The 17279-nt window shown below is 45.4% G+C and overlaps 1 protein-coding gene across 2 annotated transcripts in view; it reads right to left on the bottom strand.

Annotated features, from left to right (window-relative positions):
• Positions 1–17279, bottom strand: part of pxdn (peroxidasin) — a 220355-nt gene that overhangs the window by 144179 nt on the left and 58897 nt on the right. For both annotated transcript variants that reach the window (XM_033021677.1, XM_033021678.1), the window contains exon 2: positions 4839–4910. In XM_033021677.1, coding sequence (XP_032877568.1) covers positions 4839–4910 — 72 coding nt within the window. The remainder of the gene's footprint in view (positions 1–4838; positions 4911–17279) is intronic.

Genomic DNA, 17279 nt, shown 5'->3' with positions numbered 1-17279 from the left:
TACCGTTGGCTGGGAAACGGCGAGAACTCCTGCCTGCCTTGCTTCTACAGTGAGAGGTTGGTTGCTGGGAAACTTGCCCAATCCCTAGCCTTGTCCTTGTTGTGAGACACTGTGCAAGGAACCAGAGAGAAGAGCATAATTAAGTTGGAAATGGTACAAAGAAAAAATCACCACATTGTTAGGCTTGTTCTTGGGAGAGGCCACATGGGCTGGGACTTTTTTCTTAGCAGCGTAGGGGGCTAAGAGATGGAAGTTAAGGGCTGCATGGTGGCGTAGCAGTAGAGTTGCTGCCTTACAGCGCCAGAGACCCGGTTATCTAAGTTAACTAAGTTACAGAGATAGGTTGAATAAGTTAGGTCTTTATTCTCTGGAGCGCAGAAGGTTAAGGGGGGACTTGATAGAGGTCTTTAAAATGATGAGAGGGATAGACAGAGTTGATGTGATCAAGCTTTTCCCTTTGAGAATAGGGAAGATTCAAACAAGAGGACATGACTTCAGAATTAAGGGACAGAAGTTTAGGGGTAACATGAGGGGGAACTTCTTTACTCAGAGAGTGGTAGCGGTGTGGAATGAGCTTCCAGTGGAAGTGGTGGCAGCAGGTTCGTTGGTATCATTTAAGAATAAATTGGATAGGCATATGGATGAGAAGGGAATGGAGGGTTATGGTATGAGTGCAGGCAGGTGGGACTAAGGGAAAAAAATTGTTCGGCGCGGACTTGTAGGGCCGAGATGGCCTGTTTCCGTGCTGTAATTGTTACATGGTTTATATGGTTATGTGGTGCAGTCTGTATGGAGTTTGTACATTCTCCCCGTGACCACGTGGGCTTTCTATGCGATCTTCGGTTTCCTCCCACACGCCAAAGGTGTACAGGTTTGTAGGTTAACTGGCTTGGATTTGTATACTTGGTATAAGTGTAAAGTGTCCCTGGTGTGTGTAGGCTTCTTTTAATGTGTGGGGATTGGCGCGGACTCTCTGGGCCGAAGGGCCTGTTTCCGCACTGCATCTCTAAACTAAACTAAAATAATGAAGTACACGAGACCATGCAGGCTTAGATAAAGTTTCTCGATCTTTTTCCTCGTGATAAAGGATTTCAAAAGTAGAGGGCATAAGAGGATAAATTTAAGAGGGACAGCAAAGGCAACTTTTTCCTCTCAAAGGTTCATCTGTATTTGGAACAAGCTACCAGAGGAGCTGATACAATTATGACTTACAAAAAACATTTGGACAGATGAGTCTAGGAAAGTTTAGAGAGCTATGGGCCAAATACAAGCACATGGGACGAGCCCAGGCGGCCAACATGATCAGCATGAATAGCCTGGGCCGAAGTGCTTGCTTCCATAGAATAAAAAGTGCGAGAGTAGCTCAGTGGATCAGGTAGCATCTTTAGAGGGCATGGATAGTTGATGTTTCAGGTCAAGCCTGTTTCCATGCTGTATAGCTCCATGATTCTATGGTATAGGATATTGGATGGCGTCATTCTGCCCATCTCGTCCACATTTGGCTCTTCGAGCAGTATAATTAATCCTATTCCCCCATTTCACTGTAGGTATTCTCATTCACATGCCCATCATTTCTTCCCCTACCCCTCTATCAAATTCTGCTCCATCCACCGACATAAGGGCTAATTTACAGTAATCAATTAATCCACCCACCAACTTGGGATACATGGAGGAAAACTTGTGTGCCTGGAAAAAAATCCAACACAGACACGGAGAACATGCAAACCATCTGCTGCTCCACGGTGTTGCACAGGGACATAATCTTAAAATTAAGGTCAATATTTCAGGGCGAGGTATGGAAATATCACATACAGGAAGTGATAAAAATTTGGAACCCTCTTTCCCAACTGCAATTAGTGATAGCTCCATTTTCTATTTCAAAGCTGTGGGGATTAATTTCAAAGCTGGGTGGTGAACCAGCGGAATTATGTGTCACAGAAGGCAGTGGACACCAAGTCAAAGGATATTTTTTTATGCTGAGATAGATAGATTCTTGATTAGTATGGGTGTAAGGGGTTCTGGGGGAAAGGCACGAGGGGTTAAGGGCCTGTCCCACTTTCCCCAGTCCTCTGCCGAGTTGAAAGGACCTTAAAAAAAAAAATCAAGATTGTTATCTACGAACTTCTCCTCAGGATTATCTTTTTACTCGTGGACTTTTTTGTAATGCTGGAAAAAACGCCCCGACTTACCTAATGCCCCGAGTACCTGCGGCTGGCATAACGAGCCGCTACGATATATCTACGGATTCCTACGGCCTCGATACGGACTCCTATAGACATTCTCCGAGTTTGAATCAAGGGGAAAACTCGGGAGAATTCGTGAGTAACTCAGGAAAGTGGGACAGGCCCTTAAGGAGGGAGAGATAGATCAGCCATGATTGAATGGCAAAGCCGACTTGAGGGGCCGAATGGCCTAATTCTGCTCCTATCACATGATTAATAGATTTTTGTAAATGTTGTTATAGAATGAGGGGAAATGGCAGGCTTCTGACATTAGATCAGATTCACCATAATCTTGGCAATCAGCAGAACAAGCTTGGATGGTAAACAGCCAACTCCTATTTTCATGGAGCTAAACTTAAATACATTACATGCATCTACATAGAGGGACTGTTGGGAAAATGCCAAAACCTCAACAGATGCAGGCTGAGACAAGTAGAAATTATGCTCCAAATTCCTGAGATCAATGACATTCAAACTTTATATTCCACAAAACTAATAATGCAATCCAGTGGCAAAGTAAAAGTTAGTAATGTAACGGCGAACATTCCAGCGCAATTGCACCATGCTCTAGGCTCTGCTCTTCAGATGAGATGCCAGAGTCAGTCACATGGTTCCACTATAACAGGATGGCACGCTCAGTATTTGACCAATGTTCCTGTCTCAAGTACAACCTCGAAACCTACATAATTAATCAATCAGCTTTGGGGATGTTGTAAAATGATTGACATTTTCTTGCATGTCAGTTTTTTTCCCCAACTTAACGTACCATAGATGAAGCAATTTGTGTTAATTTGTAGACAAATAAAAGATCATGCGGCCTTAGGGGTTTTTATTTCATATTTTGCAATAACAAGAAAAACATACACATCGCCAGAAATTGTCCACAGAATCAATAGTTGAGGTAAACACAGCAATACATTGTGCTCATATATCATTAGGTAGTATATTTTGTCATATAGTTATGCATCATGCTGAATGAAAGGGTTAGGTTTAGGATTTGAGTATAGGAGCAAAAATAGGGCCCTAGATATACAGAAAAAGCTGGAGTAACTCAGCGGGACAGGCAGCATCTCTGGGGAGAAGGAATGGGTGGCGTTTCGGGCCGTGACCCTTCAAGGCCCCTCGGGTTTCAAAGCAGTCATCTCCGTGTAGAGCCACAGGAAATGGGCAAGGTCAAATTTTACATTCTCCTCTGATTTTTATTGTGGAGAAAGCCATGAGGAATGGGGAACTTGGGGCAGTCAATGGATGTGTCTTGAGGACAGTCAATATTATGGTCGAGAAGGTGCTGAATATCCTAATATGTATGAAGAGAGACAAATCTCCTGAGGCTTATCAAATATATCCGAGGATACGGTGGGAAGCTACAGACGAAATTGCAAGTGCCCGGACTAAGATATACGAGTTATCATTCAATATGTGCGAGGTGCCGGAAGACTAGAGGGTGGCAGATGCAACACATGATTTGTAAGTTTGTAGATGACTCGAAAGTCAGTGGTATTGTTGATAGCACAGATGGTTGTCAAAGTTTACAGCAGGATCTTGATTGGTTGGGCTAGTGGATACAGGAATGGTCAATGGAGTATAATGCAAATAAATGTGAAGTGTTGCATTTTGAATGTCTAACCAGAGCAGGACCTTCAAAGTTGGGAGGGCTTTGGGGAGTGCTGTGGAGCGGAAGGATCTCAGAGTGCAGGCACATGGTTCTTTGAAAGTGGCATCACAGGTAGATAAGGAGGATTTCAGCATATTGCCCTTCATCAGTCAAAGTTTTGAGTATAGAAGTTGAGATATTACCTTACAGCTATACAAGGCGCTGGTGAGATGGATTATTGCATCCAATATTGAGTATTTTATTCAAGAAAGGTGTTAAGCTGGAAAGAGTGCAGAAAAAGAATAACAATGATGTTGCCAGAACTCGAGGGCCTGAGCTATAGGGAGAGGTTGGGAAGGCTACGACTGTATTCCTTGGTGTGTGGGGTGATCTTATTGAAGTGTATACGATCATGAAGGAAATAGATAGCATAGATGTAGTCTTTTACCCAGTGTAGGAAAATCAAGAACCAGAGGACATGGGTTTAAGATGAGAGGGGAAAGATTTAATAGGAATCTGAGGGGCAATGTTTTCCACACAGTGGATAGTGGATAGTGGTATATGGAATGAACTGCTAGAGGATGTAGTTGAGGCAGAAACTACAACATTTAAAATATATTTGGGCAGGTACAGCGATAGGAAAGGTTGAGAGGGAAATAGGCCAAACATGGGCAGTGCGACAAGTGTAGATGGGGCACCTTGGTCGGCATGAGCAAACTGTGCTGAAGGGCGTGTTTCTGTGCTGTATGACTCGATGACTAGGAATGCGACAGAGCCAGATGCTGCTACAAGGTAACAGTGTTTACACTGCAATTTACATTTCACTCAAGGTTACTATAAAGGAGCATCATCTCAGATCACATTGAAGCGCCAACTAACAAAATTCAAGTCAGTACCGTGGCTGCCAGCCGACAGCCTGAGGTCACTCATGGAAATTGTGAATCACTGCCACCTCTCTCAACTTACTGGCAGGAGCGAAGGAAAGAAAAGCTGCTGAGAAAATGAGAGAGAAAGGTACTCACAGTGTATTGAGGTGCTTCAAACGTCTGAAGGCTGCAACTGGAATATCTTTTATTTTATTGAATCGCAAATCCCTGATTGAAACAGAAATTAAAAAAAGGATCAATCATAATTAATGGATTCCGTCTTCAGATCATTCAACTTTATGAAACTCTGCAAAAACTTCATGCAATAATTTCTAACAAAATAAGACCTCTTTCTTCCTGTTCCCTTATCTATTCATAATCTGGCTTTGAAGAGCTGCAAATATGCATTCGCAGATCACAATGAATGTAAGTCAAAGAAAGAGCAAAGTGTAAGACATTTAATACAAATATGAAACTTCAATCAGGCAACTCTAGATATTTTGCAGGTCCATTTCTGAACAGAAAATTGAGGACTGAAGCTTGAAACCTAATTCACATAGTTCAAACCCTCTTTTAGAATTGTTGCCAAAAAATGCAATAATGGTCCAGAATTCTGCTAGTGTAGATTCAAAAGGAAATGCAGCCCTGTCACCGTGCACTCCACGTCAACAAAAACCAATGAAAGGACCATGTCAGTTGGTAATAGCATCCAGCTGTGAGGTGGCATTCACCCCATATTACATCAGACGGGAGAACTGGATGGTCATGTCAATTTTTACTGTCTGGACAGTCCAAAAATAAGAATCCAGACTACTGATTAAATGATTCAGTGCATGATTAATTAGGGGAATTGTAATCCATCAATAACCGAGGTTGTGGGAAAATGGTGAAATTGGCAGGGGAGCGAGACACGGTGCTTGAGAAGTATTTAGATGGTTGAATGATTCACAGGACGCCACACATCAATGCCAAAAACCAGAGACAGTGTTCATCACAAGGAACAAAATGCATCATATGAATTAAACAAAAAAGTGCTGATCATCATATGATTTAGGCTAGTTTTTGCGGAAAGTAATTTGCCGGAAAACACATTTCCTGTCCTTGAGGGCGATGGGTCACTTCTAATTGCTTAAATACCACTTGACTGAGGTAAACAGAAGTGCAACCAGAAAAAAAAAGGTTTTTACACAGTTGAGCCTGCAAACTGAATAGGAAGAAAGTAAAAAGGTATTTTCCAAAAATAGAGGGAAGAGTTCTCATTGCATGCAAGGGAATTAATAAGATTCAGTTATTGAAATCCTGTCTCTCCAATATGAGGTGAGCTTAATGTCCTTAGAATGTCCTTAATCCAAATTTATTTGACAGATTACATGCTCATTCCCAAAGCTACTGACACTGATCTATTACCTGGTGCATTAGCACGTGAGGCTATAGGAAAGGTGTTGTTCAGCTAGAAAGTATGCAGAGAAGATTTACCAGGATATTGCCAGGACTAGAGGGCCTGAGCTACAGTGGGAGGTTGAGCAAGCTTGGACTTTATTCCTTTGGGGCCTGTTTCAAGATGGCCGACAGTTGACTCCTGTTACCACGCTGTATCTCCAAACTAAACTAGTGTACGGGGCAATCGCTGGTCGGCGCGGACTCGATGGGAAGGGCCTGTTTCTGAAGTAAAAAGAGAATAGTTGAAGCAGGGAGAGGAGGGCGAGAGTTTGGGGCCTGTTTCAAAATGGCCGACTTTTGCCTCCTGTTTCCGTGCTGTATCTCTAAACTAAACTAGTGTACGGGGCAATCGCTGGGCGAAGGCAGTAGCTGTTGTATGCATGGATTTTATTACAGCTTTCGATAAGGTCAGGTCTGAAGAAGAGTCTCGACCCGAAACGTCACCCATTCATAGAAACATAGAAATTAGGTGCAGGAGTCGGCCACTCGGCCCTTCGAGCCTGCACCGCCATTCAATATGATCATGGCTGATCATCCAACTCAGTATCCCGTACCTGCCTTCTCTCCATACCCTCTGATCCCTTTAGCCACAAGGGCCACATCTAACTCCCTCTTAAATATAGCCAATGAACTGGCCTCAACTACCCTCTGTGGCAGAGAGTTCCAGAGATTCACCACTCTCTGTGTGAAAAAAGTTTTTCTCATCTCGGTTTTAAAGGATTTCCCCCTTATCCTTAAGCTGTGACCCCTTGTCCTGGACTTCCCCAACATCGGGAACAATCTTCCTGCATCTAGCCTGTCCAACCCCTTAAGAATTTTGTAAGTTTCTATAAGATCCCCTCTCAATCTCCTAAATTCTAGAGAGTATAAACCAAGTCTATCCAGTCTTTCTTCATAAGACAGTCCTGACATCCCAGGAATCAGTCTGGTGAACCTTCTCTGCACTCCATGGCAATAATGTCCTTCCTCAGATTTGGAGACCAAAACTGTACGCAATACTCCATGTGTGGTCTCACCAAGACCCTGTACAACTGCAGTAGAACCTCCCTGCTCCTATACTCAAATCCCTTTGCTATGAAAGCCAACATACCATTCGCTTTCTTCACTGCCTGCTGCACCTGCATGCCTACTTTCAATGACTGGTGTACCATGACACCCAGGTCTCGCTGCATCTCCCCTTTTCCTAATCGGCCACCATTTAGATAATAGTCTGCTTTCCTGTTTTTGCCACCAAAATGGATAACCTCACATTTATCCACATTATACTGCATCTGCCAACCATTTGCCCACTCACCCAGCCTATCCAAGTCACCTTGCAGTCTACTAGCATCCTCCTCACAGCTAACACTGCCCCCCAGCTTAGTGTCATCCGCAAACTTGGAGATATTGCCTTCAATTCCCTCATCCAGATCATTAATATATATTGTAAATAGCTGGGGTCCCAGCACTGAGCCTTGCGGTACCCCACTAGTCACTGCCCGCCATTGTGAAAAGGACCCATTTACTCCTACTCTTTGCTTCCTGTTTGCCAGCCAGTTCTCTATCCACATCAATACTGAACCCCCAATGCCGTGTGCTTTAAGTTGTATACTACTCTCCAGAGATGCTGCCTGACCCGCTGAGTTACTCCAGCTCTATTGTATCTATCTTCGGTTTGAACCAGCATCTGCAGTTCTTTCCTACACTTTATATAAATTCACAAATTGATAGGAGCAGAATTAGGCCATTCGGTACATCGAGTCTGCAGTTGTATAGGGCTCTGGTGAGACCACATCTGGAGTATTGTGTACAGTTTTGGTCCCCTAATTTGAGGAAGGACATCCTTGTGATTGAGGGAGCCCAGCGTAGGTTCACGAGATTGATCCCCGGGATGGTGGGACTGTCGTATGAGGAAAGATTGAAAAGACTAGGCTTGTATTCACTGGAGTTTAGAAGGATGAGGGGGAAGGGTCTTATAGAAACATATAGAATTATAAAAGGACTGGACAAGCTAGAGGTTCCCAATGTTGGGCGAGTCCAGAACCAGGAGCCACAGTCTTAGAATAAAGGGGAGGCCATTTAAGACTGAGATGAGAAAAAACTTTTCCACCCAGAGAGTTGTGAATCTGTGGAATTCCCTGCCACCGAGGGCAGTGGAGGCCAAATCACTGGATGGATTTAAGAGAGAGTTAGATAGAGCTCTAGGGGCTAGTGAAATCAGGGGATATGGGGAGAAGGCAGGCATGGGTTATTGATTGGGGCCGATCAGCCATGATCACAATGAATGACGGTGCTGGCTCGAAGAGCCGAATGGCCACCTCCTGCACCTATTTTCAATGTTTCTATGAAACACAGGAGGATGAGGGGTGATCGGATAGAAGTGTATAAGATCCTGAGAGGAATAGATAGGGTAAATGCGCAGAGTCTTTTACTCAGAGTTGGGCAATTAAGAACCAGAGGACATATGTTTAAGATAATGGAGAATCAGAATCAGAATATCGTTTATTGTCATTTGAACATAAGTTCAAACAAAATTACGTTTCTGCAGTCATAACAACAAACAACAAAAAATCAAAACACACAATTTAACACAATTCCACACAATACATCCATCAGAGTGAATCCCCAAACACCTCCTCATAGTGATGGAAGGCAAAAGTCTTATCTCTTCCCTGTTCTCTGTTCTTATTCTTCTCCCGCAGTCAAGCAGTCAAACTGCTGCATCGAGCAGATCGAGGCTCTTGATGTTAGAGCCCCCCAGCGGGCGATGGTAAGTCCTGCGGCCGTTTGAGCCACGCCGGGCAATGTATGGCCCCGCTCCGGGTCGATTTAAACCCCTTGATTCGGGCGGGCGAAGTTTGCCGTTGCGGGAGCTCCGAAAAGCGGTCTCCCACTAGGGACCCGCGAGCTCCCGCTGTTACCGTCCACAGGGCCTGCAGCCGAAGCCTCCAAAGCTCCAAAGTCGGGTCGCAGCCACGCGCCACCACAGCTCCCCACGCTCCGAAGTCGGCCAGCTCCGTGATGGTGAGTCCGCAGGCTCTGCGACTGGAGCCCCAGGTCGATTCCGGTTGGAGGCCGCCGATGTTAGGCTCAACGACAACGTAGACTCGACAAGGAAAAAGTCGGGTCCCCATACAGGGAAGCGATTAAAAAGTTCCCACCCACCCCCCCATATACACAGCTAAAAATAATATAAAAAACTAAAACCAAGACATCCACTAACAGACAAAAAGAAAAAAGACAGACGGACTGCAGAGGCCATTGCCACGAGCTCATATAGGGTAACGTTTTGTTTAAACAAAGGGTGGTGGATGTATGGAACGGGCTGCTGGGGGAGGTAGTTGAGGCAGATACTGCCACAATGCTCAAAAAACATCTGGACAAGTACATGGATAGGAGAGGTTTATAAGAATATCAGCCAAATGCAGGCAGGGGCTTACGTAAATGGGGCATGTTGGCCAGCGTTAATCACACTCCCATTTGGAAGAGATTGGACTAATTAGGGACAGCTAGCACAGCAGGTCATATTTTACTATCCTGATTGAGGTTTTTTTTAGGTGACGAGGGAGATTGAAGGTAGATGTTGTTTACATGGAATTAAGTAAGGCTTTTGATAAAGTCCCTCATGGACGATGCACGGGATTCACAATGATGGTCATATGGATTCACAACTTACTTACTCGTTGAAGAAAGAGGGATGTGGTGGAAGGTAGATATAATGGGCCGGGGTCTGTGAACAATGAAGTTCCACAGATCTGTGCTGGGACCTCTGCTTCTTTGTGATTATAGATAAATAACTTGAATGTAAATGTGGATGGGTTGTCGAGTAAGTTTGCTGATGACATCAAAACTGGGAGTTGCAGATAGTGAGGAAGGCTGTGAGAAGATATAGTGGGACATAGATCAGCTGCAAAAATGGGCGGAGAAATAGCAGATGGAGTTTAATCCGAACAAGTGTTAGGAGTTGCACTTTGGGAGTTTGAATGCAAGGGGTGAGTATAGTTAACAGTGTTGACATGCGGACAGATCTTGGAGTCCAAGTTCATAGCTCACTGAAGGTGGTGGGACAAGTTGGGAGGTAAATATACTTGCCTTCACTGTTAAGGGCAATGCTCTAAAAGACTTGGCCCGCATTTGGAGTATTGCCTGTAGTTCTGTTTGCCTCATTACAGGAGGATGTGGAGACTTTGGAATGAGTGCAGATGGAGTCATCCCGTCACCCATTCCTTCTCTCCAGAGATGCTGCCTGTCCCGCTGAGTTAAAGAGTGCCCACGGTAGGCTCACGAGTCACTACGGTAAACTCACGGGCTACTACGTTCTTACGAGTTTAAAAGTTAAAAAAATTTCCTTCAAGAGTAAATTTGACTCGTGGAAATCTTTCATCATGTTGAAAGATTTTCACGAGTTAACATGTTTCCCGAGTACCTGCCGTTAGCGTTACGAGTTCCAACGTTCCCACTACGTTAATTCCACGTGATTACCACGAGTTTGATTGAACTCGCACCGTGAGACAGGGGTTTAAGATTGCCAATTCTCAACTGCAGTCATTCTGAAATAAGATTGCTTAGTAGTACATACTTGACAATGCTCCTGTTGAAAATGAGTTGATACTCGGTAACACTAGAAGTGGCATGAGCTGCTAGCACAGTTAAGAATAAACTTCCTAAAAATTGATGGAATTTCCTTGTTGCGAACACTATACTCAAACTTTCTGCCTTTGTGTAGAATTTCTCTCATTCGCCCTGAACTCCATAAGACTATTTTGTGTTTGAGCCAAGCCTTTTGGTGAATATTGATGGTATGGAGTACAAGACTACAAGACAGTCAGAAAGGTATCAGTAAGACCACTCTGATTAAATATCATTGAAATGATCACTTACAACAATGCGTTGTTGTAAGGAACTGCAGATGCTGGAAAATCGAAGGTAGACAAAAATGCTGGAGAAACTCAGCGGGTGAGGCAGCATCTATGGAGCGAAGAAAATAGGCAACGTTTCGGGTCGAGATCCTTCTTCAGAGTGGGTCTGAAATGTTGCCTATTTCCTTCGCTCCATCAATGCTGCCTCACCCGCTGAGTTTCTCCAGCATTTTTGTCTACCTACAACAATGCTGTTGGTTTAGAATAGTCATGGGGTTTTGGATGGAAAAAGTAAGCTAATAATGTCATTTACAAGATCAAGACAAAGAACAAATGTAATATTATTGGCAATTAAAAATTGACATGGAAGCGTACACTGGACCATCTGCTGATCATCCAAAGTCTTGGCTGACAGATCAGACACAAACAATATCAGAGTTTACTTCAAAGCATTTTGTTTAATTTTTATGTAGTCGCACAGCGAACATATGTGGATAATATAGCATTCTTCACCTAATGTAGTAGTTTCCTGTAAATGCTGACAGTTTGCAGATGTAAGTATACCAAAATAAGGTTACATTCATTTTAACATCGCACCTCCATAATAAAGAGGATTTAAAAGATTTCATTCAAGCAATTGACATTTAATGAGGAACCAATGAAGGCACCCAGTGCCGAGAACCATGCAGTATGTGAAACCAAGAGAAATGGCATTCAGCATCTCATGGATCCGATGAAATCACTTTGAAGCTGTTACCACAATGTTTGGCGTTCAATCCAATTTCAGCCTTAAGATGAAAAAACAAATTGTAAGTACTGCACTCAAAATAGATAGCATATGGCCAAACAAGATTCATAAAATGGTCTGTATCTAATAGACTGAGCCAAATCAAAACCAGCTACTTGTATCAGCAATTTCAAGGTTAATTTAAACTTACTGTAGTAAGCCAATATTTTAGCATGCTACAAAACTTCACTGATGTCTTATGAAGGGAAAGTTACATAACTGAAAAAATTGCCAATTACCAAATTTTGCATTCACATGAAGGCATACACCAGCAATATATATATATTTTTTTAAAGGCCTATTTCTGGTATCAAGTACAGATTTCTTGCATTTTTTTAGTTTTTTTGTAAATGTCTGCTTCTTTAAATACCAAAACCAAATTAAACTACTGTATTTTTAAAACAATGAACTTAAATTCATGCCCGTGTATGGTTGATTTATGATTTTTTTTTTAAATTATGAGCTGCTTTTCAGTAATATAACCTTCTTGTAAAACGTAAGGTGCCTATATTTGAACACACAGTCTGAAGATGGGCCTCAATCTGAAACGTCACCCATTCCTTCTCTCCAGAGATGCTGCCTGTCCTGCCGAGTTACTCCAGCATTGTGTGTCTACCAACACAGGACCTGGCCCTTCAGCTCATGATGTTGGTGCTGATCATTAAGCAAACTAAAACTAATCTCATCTGTTTGCACATGTCTGCATGTATCCATTCATTTCCTGCTTGTTCATGTGCCTATCTCTTAAATATCACTATCATACCTGCACCCACCATCTCCCCAGGCAGTGCGCTCCAGATACCAGATGGAGGTCTGAAGCCCACTTGGGTTACACTTTCTGGGAACACCGTCTTTTTTTAAACAAGTTGTATAAAAGAAACTTCCAACTTTGAGTTGGGCCTTTCACTGCACAGAATCAGTGAAAATGGCAGAAAACTGCAAAAGATTTTTTTTATTGCAAATCTGAATCTCGAAACCCAAATGCCTCTTACATCAATAAATAATTTTGATGACAAGGTATTATTAGATCTCTGGGGTAATATTACATACAGGAATATTACCAATTGGCTGACAAAACCACCACTTCACCGTACCCAAATACCTTCCCGATATTAAGCATATAATAACATTAAGATGGTGCTTTTGATTATTAAGCAATCAGAAGATTTAATTTTACAAAGCCAATTATCCTTCTCTTCAGCCTGGTTGGACACCGTTGTTGCTGTATGACTGCACACTGCTTGTCACTGGAAAGCACATGGTCCAACACAAAAGCCTTGCTCCTCCAAATCGATTTGTCAATTTATTTTTCAACAGTGAAACACCAGACTGCTTTGTGATTCAATACTAAGCTTGGCCAAAAGCCAGGTCCAACTGGGATAATCTAACCTTCCGACTCTCAGCCCATGACCTTAAATGTCTAAGTTTAAATTCCCATCATCTAATTTGCATTTAATACGCTGAGGTTAATGATAATGTTACCCGTGATATTTTACAGGTTTGACCTGGCGAAAACAGTTTTAGTCACTTGAGATATAACCCACCACTGGCAATCAACTTAAAATGTAGAAATCTAAAAGAACCATATACGCTAAAATACATAAAACTATTTGTTCATTCGAGCAATATTTAAGAAAGTTTCATCTTAAAAAGAAAGTAATCCGGCAAGCACAACATGCAGGAAGGGACTGCAAATGCTGGTTTGCACTGAAGATGGACACAAAATGTTGGAGAAACTGAGCGGGTCAGGCAGCATCTCTAGAGAAAAGGAATAGGTGACGTTTCGGGTCGAGACCCTTCCAATTATTAGTTGGTTCATTGACCATCATGAGGAAGCCTCCCCCAAGCAAACACTGGAATTTTTTCCCATGATTTCATAGGCATACCATTCATTACTAAATCGCTTTAAGGAAGGGCTTCACTTCCCTGCAACCGGCTTCTTTCTTCCTACTGCCTTTCCTTTTTCTAGAATTACACCATACAACTAGGTTGAAACCAAAGCCTCCAGCAAGTTCTTCAATGACAACATTCTGTGCTTTTCACACTTTAACAGTAGGGAAACTAAGTCAGTGGCTGTTAGCCTCAAATCACTCAAACTTTTAGTGTCGGTAATATTATCTGTTCAGTTTTTTCCAGTTATGTGCCAGCTCTCAGCAGTTGTTTAGACAAAGTTCACTTCTGTATAACATCAGCTCTTCGAGCCACACATGGTGATATGTTACACCAAGTTGCTGATGTAACTAAAAGGGCCAGTGCTTCTTTGCCTGAACACGAATCTACATACCAGTTTCAGAAATAAATCGATATAACACTGCCAAGCTACGGCAGGCAAAACAGACACATTTGGGGGTAAATTTGCTTTAAGCGAGTAGCTCAATACGAAAAACAGCCTCATGATAGGGACCTTTCTAGTCACGGAAAAGATAAACATTAAGCAGCTGATTTAATGCAGGCTGACGAGTGACCAGAGCAAGAATTCTTTGGAGGTCGAAACCTGACAACAGCATGGTCTGTTCAGACAGCTTGCTCCAGTGAACTACAATGGACATGGAACAATATTGGTTTGAAAACTACATTTCATTCCTTCATAAGTAGAGCCTTAGAAAAACAAAAACCCTTTCAATATAAACGGTGCCAGAAATCCTTCTGGTTCCTTTACATCCCTGGCAACGACAATAATCCAAAACAGACTCCAGCAAATCCTATTATCCACAACTTCATCCGTCATCCCTGGATTCTATTCTCAGCTTTAAATTTCAATGCACTGATTCATTTGTACCCTTCTATATTTCCATTTTTGTTACAACATAGGAGGTGACCATTCGGTCAATTGAGTCTCAATGTCAGCTCACAGAACAATCACACAACCCCACCAATTTGCTCGGTAGACCATTCCATCAAACTCCCTCCCAATTCTTTCAATCCACTGTGGCCATTTCATCTCAAAACATGTACGTCTCCATGGTGGGAACCCACACAAACACAGGGAGAATGTGCAAACTCCACACAGACAGCACTGGAGGTTTTGTTTCAGCAGGACCAGGGGCTTCCAAACCTTTCAGCATGAGGGCCACATTATATATATTGGCACATTTTTGTGGGCCGTAGGAAAAAATAATAGAGAGGGAGAGAGGGAGAGGGGGCAGAGAGAGAGAGAGAGAGGGGGGGAGAGAGGGAGAGAGGGAGAGAGTGCGGGAGAGAGAGGGTGGGAGGGAGAGAGGGGGAGAGAGGGTGGAGATGAGGGGGGTAGAGAGGGGGAGAAGATGGGGGGAGAGAGTGGGGGAGAGAGGGCCGTAAGAGAGGGCATGAGAGTGGCGAGATGAGGGTGGAGAGAGGGGGAAGAGAGGGGGAGACGTAGGGGGAGAGAGGGGGAGAGAGGGGGAGAGAGGGGGAGAGCCGAGAGAGGGCGGGAGAGAGGGGGAGAGAGAGGGGGAGAGGGGGGAGAGGGGGACCGAGAGGGAGAGAGGGGAGGGGGAGGGGAGGGGCAAGAGAGGGGAGAGGGGGAGAGGAGGGAGAGAGGGGGAGAGAGGGGCGAGAGGGGGGAGAGAGGGGGAGAGGGGGATGAGAGAGGGAGAGGGGGGAGAGAGAGGGAGAGGGGGAGGGAGAGAGAGGGAGTGAGGGAGACGGGAGAGGAGAGGGAGAGGGCGAGAGAGAGAGAGGGGGAGAGAGAGGGAGAGCGAGAGAGAGAGAGGGGGAGAGAGAGGGGAGAGAGAGAGAGAGAGAGAGAGAGAGAGAGAGAGAGAGAGAGAGAGAGAGGGAGAGGGGGAGAGAGAGGGAGAGGGGGGGAGGGGGGGGGGGGGGGGAGGGGGAGGGGGAGAGGGGGTGAGGGGGAGGGAGAGGGGGGGGGGAGAGGGAGCGGGGGAGGGAGAGGGAGGGGAGGGAGAGGGAGAGGGGAGATGAGAGGGAGAGGGGAGAGAGAGGGAGAGGGGGAGAGATGAGGGGGAGGGGGAGGGAAGAGGGGGAGGGAGGGGGGGAGGGGGAGGGAGAGGGGTAGGGGGGAGGGGAGAGGGGGAGGAGAGAAGGGGGTGGGTAGAAAGAGGGGGAGGGGAGTGGGGGAGGGGAGAGGGGAGGAGGGGGGGGAGGGGGGGGGGAGGGAGGGAGGGAGAGGGAGGGGGGGAGAGGGAGGGGGGAGGGAGGGGGGGGGGGGGAGAGGGGGAGGGGGAGGAAGGAGGGGGAGAGGGGGAGAGGGAGGGGGGGGGGGGGAGGGGGAGGGAGGAGAGGGAGAGGGAGAGGGGGAGGGGGAGGGAGAGGGGGAGGGAGAGGGAGAGGGGGAGAGAGAGGGAGAGGGGGAGAGAGAGGGTGAGTGGGAGAGAGAGGGAGAGGGGATAGAGAGGGGGGGGGGGTGAGAGAGGGAGAGGGGGAGAGAGAGAGAGAGAGAGAGAGAGAGAGAGAGAGAGAGAGAGAGGGCAGAGAGAGAGAGAGGGCAGAGAGAGAGAGAGGGGCCAGAGAGAGAGAGAGGGGCCAGAGAGAGAGAGAGGGGCCAGAGAGGAACAATCGCACGTTATAACGCGACGCTGGGGCGGCACCTGATAGCAACCCAAGGTCACGAGGAACCATCGGTTCTAGAGGGCGGCGTCTTGGTGGGGGAGGCGCGAGTCACGGGGTCGTTATCTGAGTTATTATTTAAGGCCGGGCAACGCCCGTGTCAGCTAGGGAGTAGGGAGCTGTATGCAGAAGAATAAACACGTCTAGAGCACACACTTGTGTCCGACTAGTTTTTGGCTGGATTCCTGCCAGTCCCCGCCACAACGCCGACTCATTCTGACCACCACCGAACAACCCACCCCAGTGCACCCTTCTTCACGGCGGCCCTGTGATGTCTCAGCTCAGACATTTGGAGGGATGTACCCGGTAATAACACTAAGAGCAGCGCCGGGCCGCCGTGCTCCCCGACTCGAATTGCCTTGACTCCTAATTGACACACGCTCCGTCCTGCGTTGAGCTTGCTGTGGGCGTAAAAAAATCTCATGGTGGGCCGGATGTGGCGCGCGGGCCATAGTTTGGATACCCCCCGATCTAGACCAATGAGGGTCAGTGGCCTTGCAGCGCAATTCCCAACAAGCATCACACCAAATCAGTTTGTTCTTATCAACATTTATTTGGAAGAAGTTTCTGCTTAGCCAGTGCTGGGGGTGTGGGGCAAACCTCTAGACAACTGAGACACAGTGAAGTGAACAGATGAGGTGGCTGTGAGGCAGAGCTGGCTCTTCCCAGCATAACTACAAAATAGAGACAAATAAGAGTCAGTCACTGAGTTATAGCATTATAGCAATCAGAAACGGGCTGTTTGGCCAAACATGTTCATGCCACCTGAAGATAGACGCAAAAAGCTGGAGTAACTCAGCGGCACAGGCAGCATCTCTGGAGAGAAGGAATGGGTGACGTTTCAGGTCAACACCCTTCTTCAGACAGTCTGAAGTGTCTCGACCCGAAACATCAACTATTCCTTCTCTCCAGCAATGCTGCCTGTCCCTCTGAGTTACTTCAGCATTTTGCATCTATCTTTGGTTTAAACTGGCATCTGCAGTTCCT

Source organism: Amblyraja radiata, chromosome 5 (genome assembly GCF_010909765.2).
Source record: "Amblyraja radiata isolate CabotCenter1 chromosome 5, sAmbRad1.1.pri, whole genome shotgun sequence".
NCBI lineage: Eukaryota > Metazoa > Chordata > Chondrichthyes > Rajiformes > Rajidae > Amblyraja > Amblyraja radiata.
This window is presented reverse-complemented; position numbering and strand designations above follow the sequence as displayed.